This window comes from Leptonychotes weddellii, chromosome 5 (assembly GCF_054177405.1).
Source record: "Leptonychotes weddellii isolate Sample4059 chromosome 5, ASM5417740v2, whole genome shotgun sequence".
Taxonomy (NCBI): Eukaryota; Metazoa; Chordata; class Mammalia; order Carnivora; family Phocidae; genus Leptonychotes; species Leptonychotes weddellii.
Genome location: NC_138373.1, coordinates 41,704,917 through 41,729,821, shown reverse-complemented (window position 1 = coordinate 41,729,821; position 24,905 = coordinate 41,704,917). Strand labels below are relative to the sequence as shown.

The window sequence follows — 24,905 nt, the reverse complement described above, 5'->3', positions numbered from 1 at the left end:
GTTAGGGTCCAGATGCAGCCTTTCATCATGCTGCTCCTGCCTCACTTGTCTGTCCCGAGCTCCACTGGGCTCCCTCCCCCCTGTCCTCCATGCTCATCTCCACTGGGGAGACACCTGCTGAGTGTTTCCACCTCTGCCGTTGATCCTTCTCATTAGAGGGCTGTGGTGGCAGAACGTGGTCTCGTTACAATGTGGTGAACTTTTAGAGACCACTGTTTGCCCTGTTGAATATGCCCAACTCATTTCATCCTCAAAATGAGCATGGCCCTGGGACGGGGCTTAGTCGCAGAGAGCTTCTGTGACCGGCCCAAGGCCACATCACATGGATGGTAAGTAATAGCGAGGGGGTCGGTATCCTGATTCTGTGTGGCATCGTGCTGGTCCTCACAGGTGACTCTGGCCAGATCGCACTTCAGTCCTCAAGACTGTCAAATGGGATACCTGCGGGATTCTGCGGGTGCTCTGCAGGGTCAAACGATGATGTGAGTCTAGGTATCTTTTTAATCCTGTTGGTCCTACAGGTTTTTTATTGTGAACTATCTTGTGGTAGCAGATCAGGGAAGTCTTTTTCTGCTGCAGAATTTAACAGCAGGTCACTTGCTGAGTTTGAAAGTCCCATGGACCATGTCTACTTCCTGCTGACTTGTGTAATCAGAGCATTTGTATGGATGGGTCCACGTCATTGAAGAAAGACTTCTTCTAGATACCTGAAATGCTGCGTGGTTGCACTTTCTAAAGTCCTAAGTAGTAATAAGATCCCTTTAAGAATTTAAAGGAAAAAATCAGTTGGGTGAAAAAAGGGGGAAAATATTCGTATATGCATATACGCTGCTTGATTATTCCATTAGGCAGGGGTTAAATATTTACCAGATTATTGGTTTACCAAAATGTTTACCAAATGTCTCTAGGTTTTTTAAATATTTTTTTATGAACTTTTAAGTGTTAGAAATGTGTTTTAGAAAAGAGGTTGTTGGCATAATTTGGGTATTTATTTGGAAAAGGGGTGTGCCTATTTGGATAATTGCATTTCATGATATTTGGAAAAATACAATTGGAGAATTACAGTTCTAGGGAATAATTTTTCCAAGTGCCTGTGGTTATATAACAGAGTCTTGGCTTTAATTACTGAGCTCTCATTGTTTTGTGAGAGTATGTTTGTTTTATATATTTATATATATGTTTTGCATGTAGTAAAATATATTTATTTTTGTTAATTAAAACAAATTAAAATTGAGAGGTGGTGTTGGAGGTTTCTATAGTGGTGATTTTATGATTTCCTTGTGAGGTAGCTTGTCACACGTCTTATGTGTCAACAGCAGGGCTGTGGAGCATTTTTTTTTTTTTTAAGATTTTATTTATTTGACGGAGAGAGACACAGCGAGAGAGGGAACACAAGCAGGGGGAGTGGAGGAGGGAGAAGCAGGTTTCCTGCCGAGTAGGGAGCCCGATGCGGGGCTCGATCCCAGGACCCGGGATCATGACCTGAGCCGAAGGCAGACACTTAACGCCTGAGCCACCCAGGCGCCCATGGGCTGTGGAGCATTCTGTAGAATTTTTTCAGACACCGTTCCTTGCTTTCTTAATGTATGAACATAGACGCTCTTCTTTCTTAGAAAAGTTGTTTTTAACTTAAATTCTGAGCTTTATACTTAGAGTATGTAGGATTTATTACACATGTTGAGAAGTGAGTTTCATTGTTTTCTTGTGTGTATGTTTTCCATGAATGTATTAACATCCTTTAGATTTCTGTTAGAACCATAAACACCATTTACAATTACAACATGTTGCCTGATCCCCAAAAGATACTATCCTACTCGCTCCCCAGTGGGAAGCCGCTGATGAAACAAAAGATATCTGATGGTCTGGGTGGAGATTTGCAGAGAACATAGACCTGTATTGACATTTTTTTGACTCTATTTCTTAATTAAAAAAGAAAAATCTGTCTCCAGACTTTAGAGACAGATAGTGTGTAAGCTAGAATGGATGGGAAGGTTTCAATAGGTCTCTGTTGAGAGCAGGTGCTTTCCTGGTAAGCAAAGGACAGAACCTTGGAAGTTTTACTCCATTCATTTAAAACCAGCACACAACAATTCAGTATTATAGGCACTATAAAAAATGATCAAGCGAGTAGATAAATCAGCTAAGCAGAAGTGTATATTGGTTATCAACCGTGACTTGCTGTTTTTAAACTATTTAATTAACCTCATTGGCATGTCACATCGAGGGTGAGCCGTAGAAGGAGAGAGGTAAACATCCTGCCCAGGGGATATTAGGAGAAAATATTAAGCCTTTACTTCTGTTGTAAGTCTGTTGTACAATGGGTACACAAAGGCTGAAAGTAAGTGGCTTATTCGAGCACTTTGTCTCCACTATTTGGCCATCTTAGTAATAGGCACATACACTGTTAACATAATTTAAGAAGTAAAGGTGTGTTTTTCATTATTATCAAGACGCAAAGTAGTGACCCCTAATTGGTATGGTCTTTACCTAAAGAAAAACCTCCGATGCTGACTGATGAAATTACCCCACTTTGTGATCTGCTGTATTTCAGACGTACCAGAGGGGACAGAAAATAATAAATACCCACACTCCTGGAACCAATACTGGCATTTGGCCGCGTTTGAGTCAGATTTTTAAAAAAATGAAAGCATTGTAGAGTAGAATAGAAGACTAAGTCCCCTACAACTCTCTGTGCCTCACATTCCACATCTATTCATTGGTGAATCCCGTTGGTACTTTTGGGATCTGACCGTGTGTCATCACGACCACCCGGTCCAGGCCACCATCAGATCTTTCTCTTGGCCTAATGCAGTGGCCTCCTGAACTCCTGAGTGAGATGGTCAGGCTGGTGCTGTTAAGATGTACATCATGTTAAGATCGCCGTGTTAAAATGTCCCTCCTGTCCAGAGCCTGCCACCACACTCGGTGGCAAGTGCAGATCATGGTCTCAGCCTACAGCTCCCACTAGTTCCCTGTCTGGCCTCATTTCATAAGATGCCCTCCACCCCCATCTGCCCAGACCCACCGGCCTCCTTGTCCTTCCTGGGACATGGCACTCTGGTCCCCTTACGTTGTCTGTCCTCCTCCTCTTCCTCCTTCAGTCTTGATGGAGGTGCCACCTTTCCGGGGTGGTCTTCCTTCACTGTCCGGTTGAGTATCAATTACAGATCTCTCCCCCCAACATTGTATCTCCTTCCCTGCGTGGCTTTGCTGCACAGAACTTTTTAGCATGCCAGATACAAGTAATACAGATTTTACTTCTTTGTCCTGTTTTGTGTGTGTCTCTCCACTAAAGTGAAAGATCCAGAGAGCAGGGATTTTTGTCTTGTTCTCTGCTCATCCCTAGTAGCTAGACTAGTGTGGCTGTTGGTCAGTATATGTTGAGCATTGAATGAATTGAAGTCCTTCCTTCATTCTGTGCTCCACCCTTCCTCTCTGCCATGTCTCCACCGCCCCTTCCATTCTCCCCCCATCCCATACCCACCTTCCTAAACCTGTTACACTTTTACTGCATCACTGTGAGGCTCTCATTGTTTGCTTGACAGCAGATCTTTTCCAATATGTGTATACATAGTATTATGCTATGCCTCTCTTTATGTAACTTTTACCCTGTAGCATCTTGCAGATCTTTCTTCATGTTGATGCAGTCAATTATTTATTCACTTTACCTATTGAAGGAACAGACCTTAATTCTTGAAATCCATTTCCCGTTGAAAGACTTTGAACAAAGGTCTTTCCTGTTTTCCGTGTTGTGAATGATACTCAAATGTGCATATTTGTACATGTGCCCAAATGGGAGAGATCTCTCTGGGGATATACCCAAATGTGGGATTGCTGGAGCTCCCATTTTGCATCCTCCTAACTACTATGATTATGCCTTAGGCTCAAACATTGCCATTTTGATGGCCGTGAAATGAGTCTCCTTCTTTTGCTTTGGTCCCTAACCAGTTCAGTGGAGCAGTTCATCATGCGCTTGTTGACCATTTGTATTTCATTTGTATTGTTGATTATATTTTTTGCCCTTCTTCTGTTGATTATAGAAATATTTACGTTTGAATGTGAATTCTTTCTTCACCATGCACTTCACAATATATAATAGTCTAGGCTATGGCTTGTCGCTTTGCTTCTGAATGGTATTTTATATGAAATACGAAATTACAATGTAGTCAAATACTACCAATCTTTTCCATTATGATTTGCTTATATGTCTTTGGAAATCTTTTTTTACTGATGTTCTATGTTTTCTTTAAAAATCTTGCAGTTTCATTTTCTGTGTGTAGCTCTTTAACGTACTTGGAGTTAATTTTTGCATGGCATGAGGGAAGAAAACAATTTTATTTTTTCGCTGAAGTTGAATTGGATTTTCAAATTCACCCATTGTCTCAGCATCATGAATTGAATAGTCTGTGATTTCCTCTCTGATCTGTAATGTCACCGCTAGCATACAGCAAGTCCCTTAAGGGGTGAGGACCTTATCTGTTCTTATTCTGCTTCGTTGGTCTGTTAGTCCATCTCTGCATAAATACGTCACTTTCAAGAATTGATTTTCCTTTATGTCTTGAAATTCGTCAGGTGAATCCCTCCACTTTTTCTTCCTTTTCAAAATTGTCTTGGTTGCTTTTGGCAGGTTATTTTTGTATTTTGTATTTTAGAATCAGTTTGGAAGACACTATAAAAAACCCCATTGGATTTTAATTGATACTTCATTATATCATCTTTTTATAACTTTCAGTCTTCTGCTGGAATTTTTCCTAGGTACATTGTCCTTTTTCTTGTTGTTGTGAATAGTTTTTTTTTTATTGTTATTCATTTGTTTTTTTTTTTACTGACTGTGGCCAGTATAATAGAATACCACTGGTTTTTGCATGTTTATTTCCTACCCAGCTGCCTTCCTAAAGTAGTGTGTCCCCAGAACAGTTTGTGTAAGATACGGGTGATCTGGCTCTTGAAACTAGCTTGTAAAACCATCTGGGCTGGTGCTGTTTTAGTTTGTGTTCTGTTGACTATGAATTTATTTCCTTGAGTGGTTGTAAGTTTAGTCATGGTTACCACGTTTGTTTGAGACAATTTTGGTAATGTATATATATTTGCAGAATTATCTGTTCTTTTTTTAAAGATTTTATTTATGTATTTGACAAAGAGAGAGAGAGAGAGAATGAGGGGAGTGGCAAGCAGAGGAAGAAGCAGACTCCCCGCTGAGCAGGGGGCCCGATGCAGGGCTCAATCCCAGGACCCCGGGACCACGACCTGAGTTGAAGGCAGATGCTTAACCGACTGAGCCACCCAGGCGTCCCCAGAATTATCTGTTTCAGCTGTACTTTCAAGTTTACTGTCAGAGTGTTTTGTTACGTCAAACTTATTATTTGAATTGTTCAACCATTACATATTCTCTATTTTTGTTTCTTCTGTAATTTTCTAGAAGGTACATCAAAATATCATTGTGAGATTCAGGATCTGTCAGCTTCTGTGTGTGTGTGTGTGTGTGTTTGAAGCATGGTAGGGCATTCAGGGCTGGGACTGTTGGGGCTTGCTGGTGTTGACCCTCTTTATCCCTAGCCAGTCATTTTGTTTTAAAGCCTTTTTTTTTTTGTCTGACTCTCATGTTCATTTGCTTCCTTATGTGGGTTGTCATTTTCCATTGTGAACTAATTTTCAGTGGTGGGGGTGATTTCTGTGGGAGTTCCATGATCCTTAAAGTACTTCCTTCCATCTAGCCTTGTATTAGGGTCTGCCCAGTGTTCTAGGATTTTTGCAAGTCCTAGAGAATTTATTTATTGCTTTATCTCCCCTGCTAGAAAGTAAGGATTTTAAAAATCCTTTTTATTTACTTCTGTATCCCCAGCACCTAAAACAGTGCCCGGTACATGGAGGTGTCCCTGGATATTCAAGGAATGAACGAATGAATGAATGTCACGTTACTTTCTCAGCCTGTGCCATACGGAATTGTAACATTGTACAGCATGCCCGCATGTGCCTCTGGCTTGGTGAAGCTCGGGACTCCTCTCTTTCCCTGCTTACCCAGAGCCCTGGGCCGGGAGCAGCTGTGTCTGCTCCTTCTCTCTTTCTAAGTCCGTCTGGTCCTGTTGTCACAGACCGGGCATCTGACGGGGACCGGGCGTTTTATAATAGTCTCAGTCTCTGCTGCTCTGCTCTCTCGAGCCCGTGGATGTTTTGTACCCCGCGTGAGCTCCGGACGTTCACTGGACTGGTCAGCCCTGTCTTTGTGGCCCTCATGGTTTTTTGACATCTGGAGATTTTCTTCTCTTTTGAGCTATGTAATTATTTTTATTATTACTATATTTCCTTTGGCATCTGAGAGGGTCCTTCTTGTTACTGTATTTGGAAGTTTATTCTCATTTCTAGCTTTCTGATTGGTTCTTGAATGAAAATTCGTTTCTGACTGAAAAGAGTTGGGGGAGTAAAACTGGGTCATTTTTTTATATCATAAAATATTTCTGATGGTTGGAAATGGCATCCGTCCTGTTGACTTATTCCTCAGTGTCGTCGTTCAGGATTCTTACTATGGCTTTGCCATTGGCTGATACTTATATGATGTTAGACTCCATCCTGGGGACATGTCCACATCTCCTAACATTATGTTTATGATTCAGGTTAATATTTGGGGCATGCTCCCAGACAGAAGTGTATTGAGTGTCATCTTGTCACCTGTATGCGTTAAATACGTTCAGCGTTGGTTTATTCTAGAAGATAAGGAAATTGGAACAGCTGGGGTTTATACTCACTTGACTTATTTGTTTCCATCCTTTTCCCTTATTTTCCATGGTTCTTTTTCCCCTGCATTATTCCATGAATGTAAACACAGAAGAATTCAGTTGGAAATGGATGTGTAAATTTTAAAGATCTCTATCAGGGAGGACTTTACGGCATGTCAGCGGACGGAATGAGGGAGCTGGAAGACTTCAGGGCCGGGGGCAAGGAGGGGATATGTGGGTGAAAAGAAGGGCTTTAGGCAGTTACGAGTGTCTTTGCCTTCTTGCCTATGAGCCTGTGTGCAGACTCATGCGTGAGTGGAACTGAGAGATTGTTGGGAAACCTGGCTCAGGAGTCAACAGACTGGTTCCCGGGGCTGTGCCTGCCCCCTGACGTCTGTGGTCTTGCTTCCTCACCTGTGTTGTGTGGACGTGCCTCCTACATCTACACATCAGCCCTATGAATGTGCTCTGAGGTGGACATCTCCCTATGGGGCTATGTGTTCTTCAGTCAGTGTGGTGGGCGTCTTCCAAGCTTTCTTTGCAAGTTCTCCATGTCTCCCTCCATCCTGAAGTCCCAGTTCCCACATGGTGTGTGTGTCCTTCTCCGTACCTGCTGAAGCAGGTGACAGCTGAACCTGTTTCATCCTCATCTTACCCTCAACGGCCAGCAACCTGGAGACTGAATTAAATGCATTTCCTTGTTTGAGAAAGTGTTACTACTTTTTAGGACTTCCATTTGTTTTGTTAAAGATTTTCTTTTAAAGACTTTCTTTATTTGACAGAGAGAGAGACAGGGAGAGAGAGAGAGAGCGAGAGCGAGCATGAGTAGGGGTAGAGGGAGAGGGAGAAGCAGACTCTTCCCGCTGAGCAAGGAGCCCGATGCAGGGCTTGATCCCAGGACCCTGGGATCATGACCTGAGTTGAAGGGAGAGGCTTATCCGGCTGAGCCACCCAGGTGTCCCTTAGAGACTATTCTTTTTTTTTATTTATAGATATAGTAACACATTCATTCTTTAAAATTTGGAGAAAAAAGAAGCTTCCTATCCTGAAGAAACAACTTTTGGTGTATATTCTTTTAGATTTCTGTTTCCCAGAATATGTAACTTTGTGTATTGATTTAATTATTTTATACACACTGATTTGCCACTTACATGCCAAAATGTCTCCTGCTTTAAATGACGGGAAAGTTCCGTGATTTGCAGATAAATAAATGACTTAAACACGTCCCTCTTGTTTGTGTGTATTGTTCTCGTCTGCTTTGATGCATAAAATGTTTGCACAGCATCCTATTATTTCTGTAGGATGCTCCATAGTGGAATTACTGCCTTGTTCTCACCCCAGCTCATTCTGACCAGCCCTGCAGTCCCCCCGCCTTGCTCTTTCTAGAACATTCCAGACATGCTCCTGGAATTTCCCAATTGTTGGCCCCTCCCCCTGGCCTGCCCTTGCCCCACATGGCCACAAGTCTTGCTTCTTCAGTTCCTCGGACTTTCAGCTTTTCCTCAAGACTTTCATCCCTCCCTCTGCCCCTTCTCTGCTTCTCTCTATAACGCTCTGATCATCTGACTTTTTATATTTGTGCATTATGTGTCTCCTCTCACTGAAACGTAAGCTTGCCTGGGTAAGGGTTTTTGCTGGTTTTGTTCACTTCTGCGTGCCTAGTACTGGAACCGTGCCTGGCATGGAGCATGCACTTAATAAGTGCTTTTAAATGATGGAATATGTGAATGAGCAAATGGCTAGTGGAGAGTAGACACCTTCTTAAAGATTTTGACACATTGCCCACTTGGCATCTGCAGCGGTTTTTTGAGTTCTGTGCCAACCAGAAATGCATAAAAGCACCTGTTTTCCAACAGACTTTGCAGTGGTAGCTTCTTATTATTATCTTTCATTTTGCCAGTAAGGTAGATGGCAAAGATGATATTTTTTTTTGCTAATGGTATTTTTGAAGATTGTACAATTTTTTTTTTTGTATTCACTCAGCATCGACGAGCAGCTCTTACTCTCTGTGTCTAAACCACCATGATTATATGAGGTTGTCATGATTCACTTCCTGGTGCTGAGGAGAGTCCTAACCTCCTGTAGGAACTGGATAAACTCAGGATTCTGTTAGCAAATGAGAAGCTGGAGGTTGGCTCTTCGGAGGTGGTCATGGTGTATCCTCCATGTGGAATTAGCTCTTGATTGATTGACTAGTGCCTTATCTTTTAAAATGGAGCAAAGGTGCTACACATTCAAATAGTTTTTATTGAAATAATTTATGATCATTATTGAAAACTTGGAAAATACAAAGAGATAGAAGAAAAAAATATCCACAAGTCCCACCATCCAGATAACCATGTTGATATTTACCATTACTAAGTTTTCCTTACATTTCCTCTGGTCTTTTTCTTTGCATACTTTTATATAAATTTGATAATTCTATACATGCTGTGCCAGGCAGTCTTTCCATCTAAACCTATAGCAGTAATGTGTTCATATTTTTTTTTTACAAACTATGTGCAATTTCCCCTATGATTCACATGGACCTTGGATGAGTTTCCTTTCCCTTCTGATTTGGGGATATAAAGTGGTCTCCATCCCCAGAATTACCAATAATAATGCCATTGTATCTTAATGTAGGATACTTTTTCAGTTTTTAGGATTGTTTTTAAATTGTTGTGAAATTGTTGTCAAAGTTCGTGAACACTTTTACTGCCAAATTGTTTTCTAAAAGGATTATCCACTTGCAGGACCAATAGTAATGTTTGCAAGTGGGGCTGTTTTGTGCCAATTAATTTGTATCACAAGGAAATGGGTCAACGACCTGTTCTCTTTTGGACCTGTAACAGTTGGAACTTCGTTCAGAATAAACACTAATAAAAGCTTAAATAACTCCAGTGGCCATGGTTCAACAGTTCCCTGGGGCAGCTTGTTGCAGATTTTAATAGCCCGAGGGGTTTTGATTTCCTTTTATTTTCTTTTCCCCTCTGCTATTTTCCTCCCTCCTGGTTTTACAACATGTTTTCCTAGCCACAGTTAAGCCTCAGTACTTCTTGTTCTGTCTTTGTTGATTAATGAGTATAATTGACCCCTGTTGTCTCTATTATACAAACCAGAGCAATTTGTTTTTGTGTAGCAGTTATATTCTGGGCTGTCACAAAACTGCCTTACAAAGAGCGAGCTCATTATCAGCCTGAAGGAAAAGAATTTTAAGTGATGAAGTGAATATAGGTCCCTAAGAGGAGGAGGAGAAGTCTAGGCTGTTCAAATGTTCAAGGAAATGAAAAGCTCTGGGGGCAAAATCATCCATTGTTGCGTAGGTATCCAGCAAGACTTGGGTTATATCTTAAAATTATTAGATTAAAAATGGCTCCCCATAGAGAGAGTCTGGAAGACTGGATATAGAAGGGTTGACTGTAGGTCTAAGAAACCATAGAGCATGATATTTGATGGAGTGGGTTGAAGCCCCTGGGAAGTTCATGGTTATAAACATGATTATAGAAAGCCTAGCTAAATGCCTCTGTAGGGGGAGTAGAGGTGACTTCTATGTTGGAAAGTTTTATCTGACCATAAAGAATACCCAGATTTCCATGGTATATCAGAAAATGGCTTGTCATTCATCTATATTTTTTTTCCTATTTCCCCTCTTCCCCCATAATTTGATGAAATTTTTGTCGGCTCACGAAAGTAACTAAGCAGCAGAGGTCCAGGGAAGAGACATCGAAACGGAAGGAGATCCTGGCCTTAGCAAAGTCAGTCTGCCACAACCCTAAACAAATGGGGTCCTTCTGTTGCAGGATTCATCTTGTCTTCAGCTATTCCGTGGAGAGCTTTTAGGAATTATCTTGTTTCATAACCTTTCTTTATCTACCCTGCCATACTTTTTTCATAGGAGAAGAGGAAGGAATTTACCACAGAAGGAGGGGAAAAAATCCTAAGTAGCCACGGTAAAATAATGAATAATGGTGACTCTGAATTACGAAATGCAACAGCTAGAGGTGCCTTAAAGATCTTCCCTTTGTTTTGTGAATAAGGGAAGTCAGGCACAGAAGATTCCATTTGCTTTCGCCTTGTTTCACCCAGTTCCTGATAGAGCTGGCTCTAAAATCCCAATGTCCTCCTTTTATACGTCACGTAGATTCTCAGCATTTTGAGCTGTCTTTTGGCAAATTCTTTTGTTCTTACACATTAATGTAAAGATTTGATCCAAAACAGCTCCAGAGAAACCATTCTCAAAGTGGAGGTTTTATTAATTGTAAAGAAACTTGCATTATCTTGTCTAAAACATGTTTTGTTTATGAGTGTTCAGAAAAAAGTTGGTTTGGTCCCTTCCAGAAACCTCTGATGAGGGGGTCCCTTCTAGAAACCCCTACCAGAACTCTCCATCTGGCTCTGGAGAGAGGGGCTGGGGGCAAGGGCAGGTGGAAAAACTTTCAGAATCTCTTTGAAACTCTAGAAAGAGTACAGCATCTCAAAACTATAAGACTTTTTGTCTCCTTATTGGAAAGAAATGAGGAGTTGTCAGCCTTTATAGAATGACCGGCATGTCTTAGGAAGAAAGGGGGGTACTTCTGTCACTGATGGTCAGCAGGGGATGGGAGGGCCAAGCGTTAGGCCCTGGGCCAGAGGAGGACAGGTGCTTTCTTGGTTAACCCCATTCCCATCTTCTAAAGAAACTGGGTAGATTGAGCTTCCTTAATGAAAAGAAAATACTACCTGGTACTTGGGAGTACAAATGGAGGTAGGAGGCACCTGGTATCTTGACTTTCTTCAAAGAACAATTTCTGCAGTCACTCTGCTGCTATGGGATTTAGTAACTACAAGTCCCCATGTTAAGTGAATTTGCAGGTGTAGGATTTACGATGATACGGGGAAGAGAAGATGGGGACTTGGCTCAAAAACATACTTAAGAACTCCCTTGTGGATTTATTTTCCATTAAAACCATCAAGAGAGAACACTCAAGTGAAGGTTATGGTGACATTTTACAGTTTCCTTTTTATCCCAATTGGCACTACACTCTTCGCTTTCATTGCTATCCTTTGTTCACGGGAAATGCAAATGACACTCACAGGAGGAGGTGTTATGCTGTCCTGGTTAAACTGTACACCCAATGCTGTGCTTACTTTATGATTTGGAACCGTTTTCTCTTCCCACGACCTTCCCAAGACCTTCTCCCATGTCTTGGCATGGTGATGATCTTCCCAAGACCTTCTCCCATGTCTTGTCATGGTGGTCATGACAGATATACTCTTAATTGTGCCCCTCCTGCCACGTGAAATGAATAAAGAAGGGAAAAAAACAGCTGTGGTAAGATCTGTATTGCATTAAGTTTAGTATGTAGGAATAAATGTTTCTCGAACTCCTCCTTCCATGTCTCTGATGTGTCCCCAGAGCCTCACCTGGCGAGGCCCGTCTTTGCCGATTCTCGCTTTCCTTCCTCCTCCGCGGTGCGATCCTAAAGCAGGACTGCTGTTGCCCTTTGTGCCTTTTGAGGCTTTCTCGGGAAAGCCTCAACTCCTTGTTTTCTATTTATTCTACCTTCTGTTACTCTTTAAAAAACCATCCCCTGGGTGGTGTTTTCCAATAAAGTCTCATGGTTTCCATGAAGATATTGAGAAGCAAGTTCATGTGAACTCAGGATTTACGTGGAGGGAGTTATTCCTGTATATTTCTGCAAATGCATTTTGCGGTTGTATGGTGTATAATATCCTGTCTCACCTCTTCTCCCCCAAAGCAGATCTGTCCCCCCTCCCCTGGCATGTGCTGATGTGGGTAAATTCCACCCTTTACCTGGTTTCAGGCCCCACATTATGATAATGATGGTATACCTTATCAGAATTTAGTACATTACATTTTCCCACATGCTCCTTAGAAAATCTGACATGCTGTCCGGAATAGGAGAGGACTTCACCCTTTGGGGCCCTATTCTTGGACCGCTTATTATTTTAATGAGTGACAACCTCTAAAGCTGTTCATTTGGTCTGAGCTTTAGCCTGATGAACGCTGTTTTGTCTGTGTTTCATCCTGTACAGGTTACTCTGGCCAGGACTTCGACTGGGCGGATTATCACAAGCAGCATGGGACAGAAGAAGCACCTCCCTTCTGCTTCAGAAATGTAAGCAGCTTGGTTCTTGCGACTCCTTTTATCACCATAAATTTTGTAAGTTGCTTTCTATTCCTGAGCAAGATTAGAGTGCTGCCGTGTACCACAGGATCGTAAAGCTTTTGTAGTTTTGAAAAAGTCCTCTTTCAGGTTGTGTATCTGCGTGACTCTGGGCTGTAGTAACAGATCCACCGCTAAATGTATGGTGGTTCCGGATAAGGTCAGTCAGTTCTCACTTACGGAAGGGTCCAGTGTGTTCCTGATGAGTGCGTGCCTCCAGTGAGCCTTTGGCTTCATCATCTGAATCTAGTGAGCAGGTAAGGGAAAGGGGTGAAAGAAGCTAGTCTTACTTCTAAACACTGTAGCTGATATTGACATGTTACTCCATTCACCTTCCATTGGTGAGAACCAGTCCCTCGGCCACACCTGCCATGAATGAGGCTAGGAAATGTGCCATGGCCGTGTGGCTTTTTGCAGCCAAGAGTCCATACTAAGTCAGCCAGGAGTCCATACTATAGAAAAAGGAGGACACGTTACATATGCACTTGCTGTGTGGAGTATACTGTTGATAAGCCCATTGATAGGAGATTCTCTGCTCTTGAGGTATAGTCTCAATATATGATCATCAACTTCTTTTCTTGGATTACTTCAATAAGATGCCAGTCCAACAGTTCTCTGCTTTGCTTACTTTAAGCCACCTCCTGGTTCAAATAGAGCTGTTGGCCTGATGGCCCATAAAATAGCACTGTGTGAGTCCGTGTGTGTGTGTGTGTTCACACATGTGTACTTGTTTAGTTGTAGGAGTTGGTTGTATAAAGCAGCTTATAAATTATTCATTGAAACCTTATCAACCCTAGGAACTATGAAAAGAGATCTGGATTATTATTTCTGTTTTGAGAATGAGGTGTAAATATATAGCTTCCTGTGTTAAACATGCATTTAGTTATGAAAGTTAATTCTTTATGCTAAAAAAAAAAGATTCAATCCTCCAACTGGGGACTGCAGATAGTACAGTGCAGAGAGCCCCCAAATCAAAGACTTTTTGGACATGTGCTCCTAGACCTGCTGATTCCTTGCCACCCCCTATAATTTGTACTGTGGGGCTAATAGCATACGAGAACTAAGAGGCAGAGGGGTTGGCTTCATAGAGAAGCTCAATAGTAAGCATCAGTCAGAGGCGGATTTTGAAGAATGAAGTAGGTTGATCAGCGGGCCGGCTTGTACTTAACATATGTGGAAACACATCAGCGGCAGAGCTGGAAAGCAGGGCTCCAGAAATGACCAAAGGGACTTTCTCCTGGCTGACACTGCGTTTGCACAAAGGTGGTTCTGCAGCATGGAAAGATCTGTGTGGTGAGTTGAGGAGGTAGGACAGGGACACCGTGGAGGCACGCCACCATGAGGATAGCCGCGGGTCAGCTCCCGGGGCTTATCAAGTCCCAGTGCGTCTCACTAGACTTTTTACCACAGTGACATCACTTGTCACAGAGTCCTGGCCTCGTTGCCTTTCACTTAGGATCGTGGAAATATTTATCAAAACATCCCCAAACCCCTCTGGAGTTGCGCTTTCTACCTGACAAAAGAAATATTCCTTCCCTGCCTCTCCAGCCTTGGGAGGGAGGAGAATCCTGACGTGTCCCCTAGCTTTGGAGGTGGGGAGTTGTTTCTTCTCTGACAACACAGTTCCACCGCAGCTGCTTTCCATCCGTCCGTCTTCTGCTCCTGTTCCATCAGCAGCTGGCTATGTGCAATTTAATCGTGGACAAGCAGCCACATCCCCAGGTGGCCTCTGAGCTTTCAGGATTTAGCTACCAAGATGAAATCTCTTTTAATGAATATGCTGGCATATTCATTAGGAATGCACTTGTTACAAATATGGCCCGTTTTGTTTCTGGCCCTCCGTTTATTTAATCGACAGGATTGTTATCTGCCTGTTGGCGTGTGCATTGCATTACTGGTGCTTTGCTGAATTTGTTAGCTTGCTACAAGTGCTCTTTAATGGAATGCTTATTATGAATTCATTTTTTTAATCACACATCTTGTGTGTACTAGAGGAGGGGTGGTGTGGAAGTGGATTTCCCGGGGGATGTTTAACAATCAGAGGCAATGCTGAAATGGATTGACACAGCCAAATGCTTAGTAAAATAAACTCACAGGTAACAGTTTTGCTATTGATCTTTATAAATTACCCTCAAGCAGTGAGTTGAAATGAAAATAGGTTATGCGGTTGTAGTTTTCCCTTATTAAGTAGGATAAAAAAACATTTTGACTTACTTAGAGGCTTTTCGGGCAGTCTGTCGAGTCATATTATCAAAAAGAAGCTCAATACATAGTATGTATGGATGGGGCAGGATGACTTGCAGAAAAATAGCCCACCTAGAATTTCTGTGTTTCCTATTTCCAAAGAAACATAAAGGAAAAGTGCAAATTGCTTTCTCAACATACACTGGATAATTTTGTCCTGGTTAGATAAAGGTGTAATTGCATTTGCAACTTAACCTGTATAAAAAGAGACGTGAATGTGAATAACCTTGGTGTCTTCCCATGGGTCACATAAGGATGTAATCTCTGTTATTTACAAGAACCTGTTAATCTCAGTTTATGTATTTCAAAATAGATATATTACAGTATTGTAATGTCTGGTTGAAATTTATAGTAGTGGATGATTTTGGAAAATCTTATATTTATTTAAAAATAATGCTAGGAGGGAGTTTTGCTTTGAGTATTGGCTGAGCTCATGCTGAATTGATCCTCTGGCAGATAGCAACTATAGACTCTGGACAGGATACCAAAACAACTACCTTGGGGGTGTGGAGAATGAACAGAAGTGAGAAGATCTGGAGGGGAGCAGGTGCTTGGAAGAAACATTATAGGGTGATTGTGTGATTTTTTTTTTCAGACTTTTTTGACAGTTGACAACGTATGAGATGACAAAACCAGTAATATAAAAATTACAGTCTTTCTGGCCTGATGAACCAGATAACGGAATTTGGGCAACTGCAACTGTTGGAAAGTGAGAAGAGTCTCAGATAGGGAAGAGCCAGGAGAGGGAAGCACAGATTCTGTGTATAAACTCTGCTTAAATTTTTGGCTGATCCTTGGATTGTGTATTTTCCAGGCAAACTTCCAGGCAGCCTAGTTAAGGACGGAAGGCTGAGCTGAGGTTTGAGCTCCTTCTCAGGAGACAGCGTGTGTAGTTTGAGTCCAGACAAGTTAATTGCTTGCTTAAAACAGAAAACCACACTCTTGGGAAGAACATAACACAATCCAGAGTCTCTACCACATAACATTTTAAACATCCAGACTTCAGAGTTGCTCGGCCCATGAAGAAATATGAAAATTCTCAGTAGAAAAGATAATCAACAGAGACCAAACCAACATTACTCAGATGTTGGAATTAGCAGACATGTATTTTAAAGCTCCCATTAAAACTAAGCTTGGTGCAAAGCAGTGATTCCCAAAGTGTGGTCCTTAGGCCAGCAGCTCCAGCATCACCTGGGAACTTGTTGGAAATACAAATTCTGTGGCCTTACCTCAAATCAAATGAGTCACAAACTTTGGGGTAAGGCACAGCAGTCCATTTTTAAAAGGTTCTCCAGGTGATTCAGATGTACCCTAACGTTTGAGAAGGAAAACATGAATGAGAAGGTAGGAAGTGCCAGAAGAGAAGTAGAAGGTGTAAAAAAGAGAAATTCTAGGACTGAAAAATAAAATACCTAAAATAAGTAAATTCATTGGAAGGGCTTCCTAGCAGAATGGAGGTGACAGGGGAAAGGGTTGATGATTTTGATCCTATCTGAAGAACTGAGAGAAAAATAAGCTTGGGTGTGGGGAACGAGAACAGAATCTCAGGGACCTGAGGGACGATATCATGTGTAGTTGGAGACACAGAAGAAATGGCCACAGAGACTATGGAATAAAAAATATATGAAGAAGCAATGCCCAAAAGTTACCAAAGTAGCTGGAAGTACTAAATGCACAGGTTCAGGAATCTCTGTGGGCCCCAAGTTAGTATAAATACGAAGAAGCCCAACCTAGTCAAACTGCTGATAACCAGACATAAAGAGAAAAATCTTGAAAGCATCCAGAGAGAAAATAATAGATCCCAAATAGAGGAACAACAGTTTGAATGACAGTGAACTTCACATCATAGACAAGGGACACCAGAAGACAGCAAACCAGTGTTTGTAGAGTACTGAAAGAAATAAACCACCAAAGCTAATGCTTCCTGAATGAAGAGAGAAACAGACACTTCACCATGGAAGATAGACAAATGACAAAGAAACGTGTGAAAAAATGCTCGACATCATTAGCAATAGGGAAGATGCAAGTTAAAGCTGTGATTAGTGAACACGGGACACCTATTAGGATGATTAAAATTGGAAAACGTGGCAATACCAAGTGCTGGTGAGGATGTTTAGCCACTGGAGTGCTGCACGCTGCTGATGGAAATGCAACATGATATATGGAAACCAATTTGGTGGTTTCCTAGGAAGTTAAACATACATTTACCATGTGGTCCAGCAATTCCATATTTAGAGAAATGAAAGCTGCATTATAGGCTGCATTGTATTCCCCCCAAATTCATACAGTGGAAGTCCTAGCCCATAGTACCTCACAATGTGACTATATTTGGAGTTAGAGTTTTCGAAGAGACAATTAAGATAAGGTGAGGCCATATGGGTGGGCCTTAATCCAGTATGACTGGTGTCCATATGAGAAGTGGTAATTAGGACACAGACCGTGTACATGGAAGAAAGACTGTTTGGAGACAGAGAGAAAAGGTGGCTGTCTCAAGCCAAGGAGAGCGTCCTCAGAAGAAACCAACCCTGCTGATGCCTTGATCTCAGACTTCCGGCCTGTGGAACAGCGAGACAAATTTTTATTGTTAAAGCCACCCAGTGTGTGTTATTTTGTTATGGCATTCCAAGCAGACTAATAGACTCTGTTCACACAAAAACTTGTGCTTGAAGGTTTATAGCGGCTTTATTCACAATCACCAGAAATTAGACACAGCTCGAATGTCCTTCAACTGGTAAATGGATGGACTGTGGCACAGCTATAGAAAATACTCAGCAGTAAAACAGAATGAACTGCCCATTTGTGCAGTAGCATGGATGAATCCCAAATGCATTTTGCTTCCGTGGAAGAAGCAAGACTGCACAGTGTATGGATCCGTTGATGTGATCTCATGGAAAAAGACAAAACTCTAGGAGCAGAAGACAGGTCCATGGTCCTGAAATTGGGAGTCTGGGAGGGATTGATCTTCAAAGATCTAGTGCAAAGGTATTTTGGAGGTGAAAGGACTGCTCTGCACGCTGATAGAGGTTATGGCCGCAAGACTATATGCGTTTCTCTAACAGCCGACCCTCAGGGAACAGGGCAGCAAAAAGAGTGAATGTTCCTATGTAAATTTTTAAAAAAGTGAATTGAGAAAGTAAATAGAAGTAAGCCAAAAACCGCAAATGTAAAATAAAGACAATTTCAGGTAAAACTATGGGAATTCGCCACCGGCAGACCTGCACTAGAAACTGCGCTAAAGAATGTTTTTCAGGCTGAAGGAAATGATGCCAGATGGAGACTCAGGCCGACTCCTCACACGCACGGATACGCCCAGGCGCGCTGCGAGTGAGGGATACAGGGAAGGAAGAAGACCTGCTGTGCACCTCAGTGACTGTGTGGAAGTCAGGGCGCATGCGGGACTGGGAAGATAACATATCCTCTCCTTCAACAGATACTAGTAGGCACCTGCTGTGTACCAGTTCTTTTCCGACGAATGGTGGGAAAGCCCGTGTCTGATGGATGAGCTCTGTGTGCCAGTGCGTACGTGCTCATGCATCCCCGCTTCGCCCGCGGGCCACTCTGTTGCTGCACCTGCTGCCTTGTCCTCTGGCTCAGTGTCCGTTCTCTCTCTCTTTCAGACATCATTCAGTCGGGGTTTCATGAAGAACATGAAGCTTGAAGCTGTCAACCCCAGGAACCCAGGAGAGCTCTGCGTGGCCTCTGTTGTCAGTGTGAAGGGCAGGCTGATGTGGCTTCACCTGGAAGGTACGCTGGGTTCACAGCCGTCCCGGAGAGCTTAGGGTCCGTCTGGAAATGTACACATGGTGCTTCTCCAAAATAACCCCTTCCGCTTTCCTTCCATTTAAACAGATCTTAAATTATTCAGTGTTCTTAAATAAGCGAAACTAATCAAATACAAATTTGTTCAGAGGCTCTCATCTTAACTAATAATTTCATGAGATGAGATACTGGTGTGATAATTATGTTTGGAACACAGTGGTCTTTTTACGTCTATGATTATAAAAGCTAATGTCACAATTAAATTAATACGAGTCACTAGAACTGGTATTTGAGGTCTTGGTTATTAAGAGGATAAAATTATATATTTGCATTTTAATGTGAATAATACCCTTTACTTTGTTTTCTTCCGTAGATGTTTAATTTTACCTTGAAATAGTCACTGGAGATGACTTTCTCCCCAAATATATATGTTATATGTTGTTTAATGATGTTTAAACTCTCCTTTATAGCTCCTTTTTTTATAATTGTGCAGATAATTCAGAGAACATTATAATTTATAAGCGGAACCATGATGAGATTTTACATTGAGATAGAACACTGTATTTTTATATGTTATATTTTCAGTGAGAAAGAATTAAGTCTGATCTGTAAGATTTTCCCATTTTTCCGTGATCTAAATTTTTTGGGTTGGTTGGTTTGTTTTTTTATTTTCATGACATTCATTAATTATTTTAAATGTATATGAAAAAACAAGACTAGTTATGAATGAATAAATTTAGCTCTCTTGGCCCATATTTTAGCCATCATGGCATGCTCCTACCACCATTGGAATGGAAAGTTTGCAAGGTCATAGAAGTGGTGCTAATCTCATCATCCTGTCTCTTTAGTAAGCAAGTGTAAGAAGCATCAAAAGTTCTTCCTTTTTTTCTTGTTATGTTAGTCACCATACAGTACTGAGCTAATAATCTCGATCTCATAAATCTTGTAGTCCAAATGAGTGGGAAGGGTAGAGAGCAGTGATTGTAGGTGAACATCGTCTGTGTCATTTATTCCTAGAAAACTAGTTTAAAACTTTACTGGGGTTTAGGATTTCAAAATCAATGTGAAATAAAAGGAAATTCATCAAAAGTTGATTGGGGCATTTTCAAGTAAAATGGCCTCCAGCGGGAATTAGCCAAAAAGTAGACACAGGCATGATATATCTGCGGCCACGGGAATAGAACATGACCTTATTTTCACTACTACATGTGAAGTTGAATCAACTGCTCTTGGAAACACAAGATCCCTCCTGTGATTTCGAATCCCTACATTAAACCTGCTGCCTAATACTAGGCAAAGCCGTATTGCAAGATCGGGGTCTTGCTTGGCGTTATTAATTTGAAAACAAAAATGGTAGAGTTCAAAGCCCATGTTTCATCATTATGATTTAGCCCATTACCATTAAAGTTCTTTGGCAGTCATTATTTATTTAGCAGTTTGTACTTCCAGAGTGCTTTACCGCTGTTAATTACCTAACACAGACAACAGTAAGAGCGTCCTGATTTTTATAGATGGAGAAACGAAGCTAGCTAAGCTGTGAAGGTATGCCTAGGGTTAGTTTCCTTGTCCTCGACATATTTGTTGGTTAACTCATCAGACCCCACAGCTTTCCAATTCTTAAAAAGAATGAGAAGCAGCAACATTTAGCATATATTTAAAATTTTTAGCGTTTATTAACATTATAAAAACATTGTTTTTATAGCAAAGAAATGTAAGGCAGCTCACATCAGCTCTTATTCTCCAGAGTGCTTTCTTACCCTGTAGCAGTGAAATCAGCATTAGAGAGCAGATCAGAAAATAGATTGTCCATTTTTTTCCAGACCTGACACACTAAAAAAGAAAATTTTTTTTAATAAACAGTTTGTTGCATATTATCTACCTGGAATCCGTGGTCAAAATCATGTGTTTGATCAAAAAAGTAAAATCCCATTTTGTTTCTTTGTTCTTAACTTGAATTTTGGGGATTTTGGATTTTGTTCTGTTTGGGGCCTTCCTGAATATTACTTTTCAAGTCACAGTGAGCTTAGTGGCAGTTATTTCTCATCGTTTCACAGTTTTATGTATATAGTGTTTTCTGTCCTCCATCCTGGGACTAAATGCTGGAGATTTGCCATGGTCACTTTGTGGCTGTTAAATTATTTTTATGATTATGGTGATTCTGATTATAGACCATTTATTTACTTGACACTGTAAATGTAGAATGTACTTCATAACAATTTATTAGTTATTTTTATGCATTAAATTGATTTGAAGTATTTTTCAACACATGGCTAATTGACCACTTTTAGGTAATTAAAATGATCATTTTTAATCTACTAGTTGACTTCTCTTGAAGTCAGTTCTTTAAGTATCTGTAAAAGAGCTGATGTTGAAGAGTGGGCAATGAACAAAATATATGCGATTGAGGTGGTATTATTTTAGACGCATATTTGAGAAGAATTGCAAGCTCCCACAGACTGCTGACGGTTAGCAAGCCAATTTATGATGATGGGGTTTTTGTGGTTTAGAGAGGATGTTGTAGTGCTTTCTCTCTTGTGTTAATACTCTGCTCGAGGTGATTATATCTACAATTATAAGCATTAGCCATGTAGTATGAGTTGCTCTCCATGGTAACGCCTCCAACATTGCAGCCCTGTGCTCGTGCGTCTTCAGCCCCACACGCCACATCACTTTACGTGCCTTCCAGATCATTGTCTCCGGGGATAAGGTGTGGGTCTTCCACCCGTCCTCAGGGTGCCCCATGTCCTTCCACCTGTCCGCCCGGCGCTTCCGCTCCCTTCCTAAGAGGGCTTACATCTTTGCCTTCCTTGGCTTCTCTTACCCCCATTATTATTAATATCTTCCTCCTGTTCAGAAGAGATGTGATAAGCTCCATATTCCTGAATATATTACTTTTAGTCTTTTGGCTGAGGCAGAAATTCCTTTTATGCCATAAAAGGGACGGTGACCAGCAGGCTTCGTTTCTGCAAAGTTATTTAACTCTTTTAGGGGATACCACTACAGAAATTTTTGAAGAGAGCTCTGGAAGGGGACAACAAAACCCGGTTTTGCCATTGGGAGTGCTGTTACACGTGGAAACGGGCAGGGGACTCTCGGCTGGCTTTCTTGTGCTTTGAGCATAGGGAGGGAATGAGGCCCTGTAGGAGTTCTTACCCACTGCTTTCAGTTCTGTTTTTTCTAAAAACAAACACGCAGAGGACGAAAAATCAAAGATGACCCAGAATCTTCAGGTCTGTGGAGAAGTATCAGAATCTTTTTTTTTAAAGATTTATTCATTTATGTATTTGAGAGGGAGAGGGAGAATCTCAAGCAGACACCCCGCTGAGTGGGGAGCCCATCCTGGGGCTTGATCTCACGACCTGAGCTGAAACCAAGAGTCGGCTGCTTAACCGATTGCACCTCCCAGGCCCCCTGAGAAGTATTGAAATCTTAAGAACAGAGAGCTTTAGTCAAACCCAAATTAGGCTTTTACCACCGTCTCCTAATCCTTATTTTTTGCTGCCCTCTGAAATGAAATCCAGAGAAAATAAAATCTTTCCACACTCAATCCTGGAGAAACATATATGTCAGTGTCAGTCTTTGAATCTGTGCCATGTATAGCTTCGGGCAGGAGCTTTCTAGAGTTCAGCAATCCCCTCCTGTCACTGCGAGCTTCACATCCCACTTCAACAAGCACGTTACATGCAGGGCTCCCCGATTTCCACCGACGAGAACTGTCAGGAACAGCCTGCGACTCTCGAAGCCTGAACCTCATGTAGAATTTCAGCGGAGGAATTTAAACACAAGATGCAGCGACAGTTCAAGGATGAGTGTGAGCTCTCCTTCTCCCCTCTTGAGAAATGCATGCACTTTGGAACGGCCCAGTGACATTTCCTGATGTATCTGATTTTCTGTTGGCTTCTTGGCTGTGGCGAGGTCAGCCTGCCTCTGCTGTTTTCCTGTCTTCCATTTGCTCTAAGTGTTAGCCCAGTGTCCTGAGCCATGGCACCTGGGTTGTTAGGAGTGACAACCGGAAGGTGCAGACCCTTCACGTCGGGCGTGTGCACTTTCGCATGAGCCCGTTTGCTACCGTTGTGGTTTCCCTGTCCCGGTGCTTCTGACTCTAAGTCTCTCTGCTTCCTGTTTTCTAGAGAGTAAACCCCCAGCTGCCTGCCTGGGGGGAGGCATCACCTGGCTGTGCACAATCAGCAAGGGGATTAGTGGTCGACTTGCTTCTTAGGGAGACTTGGGATCAGCCGCCTCTCCTCCATTCCAGCCCAGCATCCTTTGCCTCTCAAAGGCTCCTAGTCTGTCTGCCCCATGTTGGCACAGGGCCTAGAGGCTATATTGGCTTGCTTCTTGCCTTCCTTGTCCTCTCGCTTTCTAGAGATCTGATGAATGAATAAATGAATGAGTATGTGAGCAAATCCGTGAATGAAGGAGATAACATGCTAAGTAAGGTTAATGAGGTTTCTTGCTTGAGCCCTTCCATGGCAGAATTGATTTCCATGAGGCATAGGGTTGAGGGCCCAAACCAGGTGTGCATGAAGACTTTATTTAATGGAGGGCTTAGGTTGTTCCTGTACCAGATTCCTGGAAAATTCAATCTGTTTTGGACCAAGTGATCTTACTAGAACTGAGAATGTGCTGACCATTCCGAGAATGGTCCCAGTTCCACAACAAAGTTTTACATTGTGATGAGACAGGCCCCTTTGAGATTCTGATGAAGGCATCCGACACTCGGGAAAATGCACTTGCACACGTATGCAATTTTTGATGCAACTTCAGACCATCCATGGACCCTCTCAAAACCATTCTTGGATGGGCCTCCTTGGAATTCATGGGCCCCAGATTGGAACCCCTGCAGGAGACATTCTCAGGACATACTAATGTTAGTTCTGTTTTGTCCACTGTATGGCTTCTAGCCATGGGTGGCTCCTTTGTTTTAAGTTAAATTAAATTATAATTTCAGTTCCTCAGTTGGGCCATCTGCAGTCAAGCGCTCACTAGTCACATGAGGCTAGTGGCTACTGTTTTGGACAGCACAGTTATAGGACGTCCGTATCCTTACAGAAGCTTCTTTTGGGCAGCCCTGTTCTAGATGCTCCGCTCGAGTAAGAAGTGAGCCCCTCAGGCCTGTCGAGGCTCAGAACTCAGATTTTCTTGGGGCGTGGGGGCAGTAAAATGCAATCTACTCTGATGAGTAGTTCAGTGCCAAGCTGTACATTTCATTTATCATCCGGGGGAAATGAGATTTTGGGACTCAGAGAACTTAGAAACTAGACGGCGAGTCTGTCTGCTCCGGGGTCGGCTGAGAAGCACAGTGTTTCGAGTAGGACGGGATTGGGACAGGAAACGAGGTGCCTCCACGATCACTGAGAAGCCTCTTCACATCAAGGGCACCTTGGCATCTCCCGAGGGCAGGAAGCTTTAATCGCTGCTGGTCTGCCACGGGCTTCAACCATGAAGCGTGTGAGGTTCCAGTGGTACCGTTGCAGCCTCTCTAGCGACCCTTAAAGCTTAAGAACAGAAATGGAGGTATCAAGTCCAGCTGTAACAGCTGTCACAGCCTTGCTTTCTGGCAGTGATAACCGCGGCAAGATCGCCCCAGCCTCATGCTGTCCTCCGCATCTCCTGTGGGTCGATAACCACCGGTGGAGCCTGCTTTGTCCCTGGGATCGATCGTGCAGCAGAGTCTGGGAGTTTCGTTTCTCAGCTCTCCATCCCCCATTGGCAGACAGGAAGGCGGGAACTGGCGCCCAGAGCCAATCAGCCATAACCAGCATTCCCTTTCTCTGCCTCATCATAAAGGAAAACCTAGTTTTGTGGCAAATAGAATATACAAGATCTGAGATCACATAATGACACGATGGAGGTGTGTTCTTTTCGTGGAGGTAGCTGGTAAACCGTTTATCACTTTCATTTTTTTTCCCTCCTATTTATTTAAAAAAATTTTTTTTATTTTATTATGTTATGTTAGTCACCATACAGTACATCATTAGTTTTTGATGTAGTGATCCATGATTCATTGTTTTCATATAACACGCAGTGCTCCATGCAGTAC

General features: G+C 42.2%; 1 protein-coding gene across 7 annotated transcripts in view; it reads left to right on the top strand.

Annotated features, from left to right (window-relative positions):
- The window catches only part of SFMBT2 (Scm like with four mbt domains 2), a 229,429-nt gene that overhangs the window by 145,543 nt on the left and 58,981 nt on the right, over window positions 1-24,905 (top strand). For all 7 annotated transcript variants that reach the window (XR_014145456.1, XM_081820544.1, XM_081820545.1 and 4 more), the window contains 2 exons: window positions 12,729-12,811; window positions 18,721-18,847. Coding sequence is in view for 6 of the 7 variants with exons in the window: in XM_081820544.1 (XP_081676670.1) it covers window positions 12,729-12,811; window positions 18,721-18,847 (210 nt within the window). In the remaining variant the exon portion in view is untranslated. The remainder of the gene's footprint in view (window positions 1-12,728; window positions 12,812-18,720; window positions 18,848-24,905) is intronic.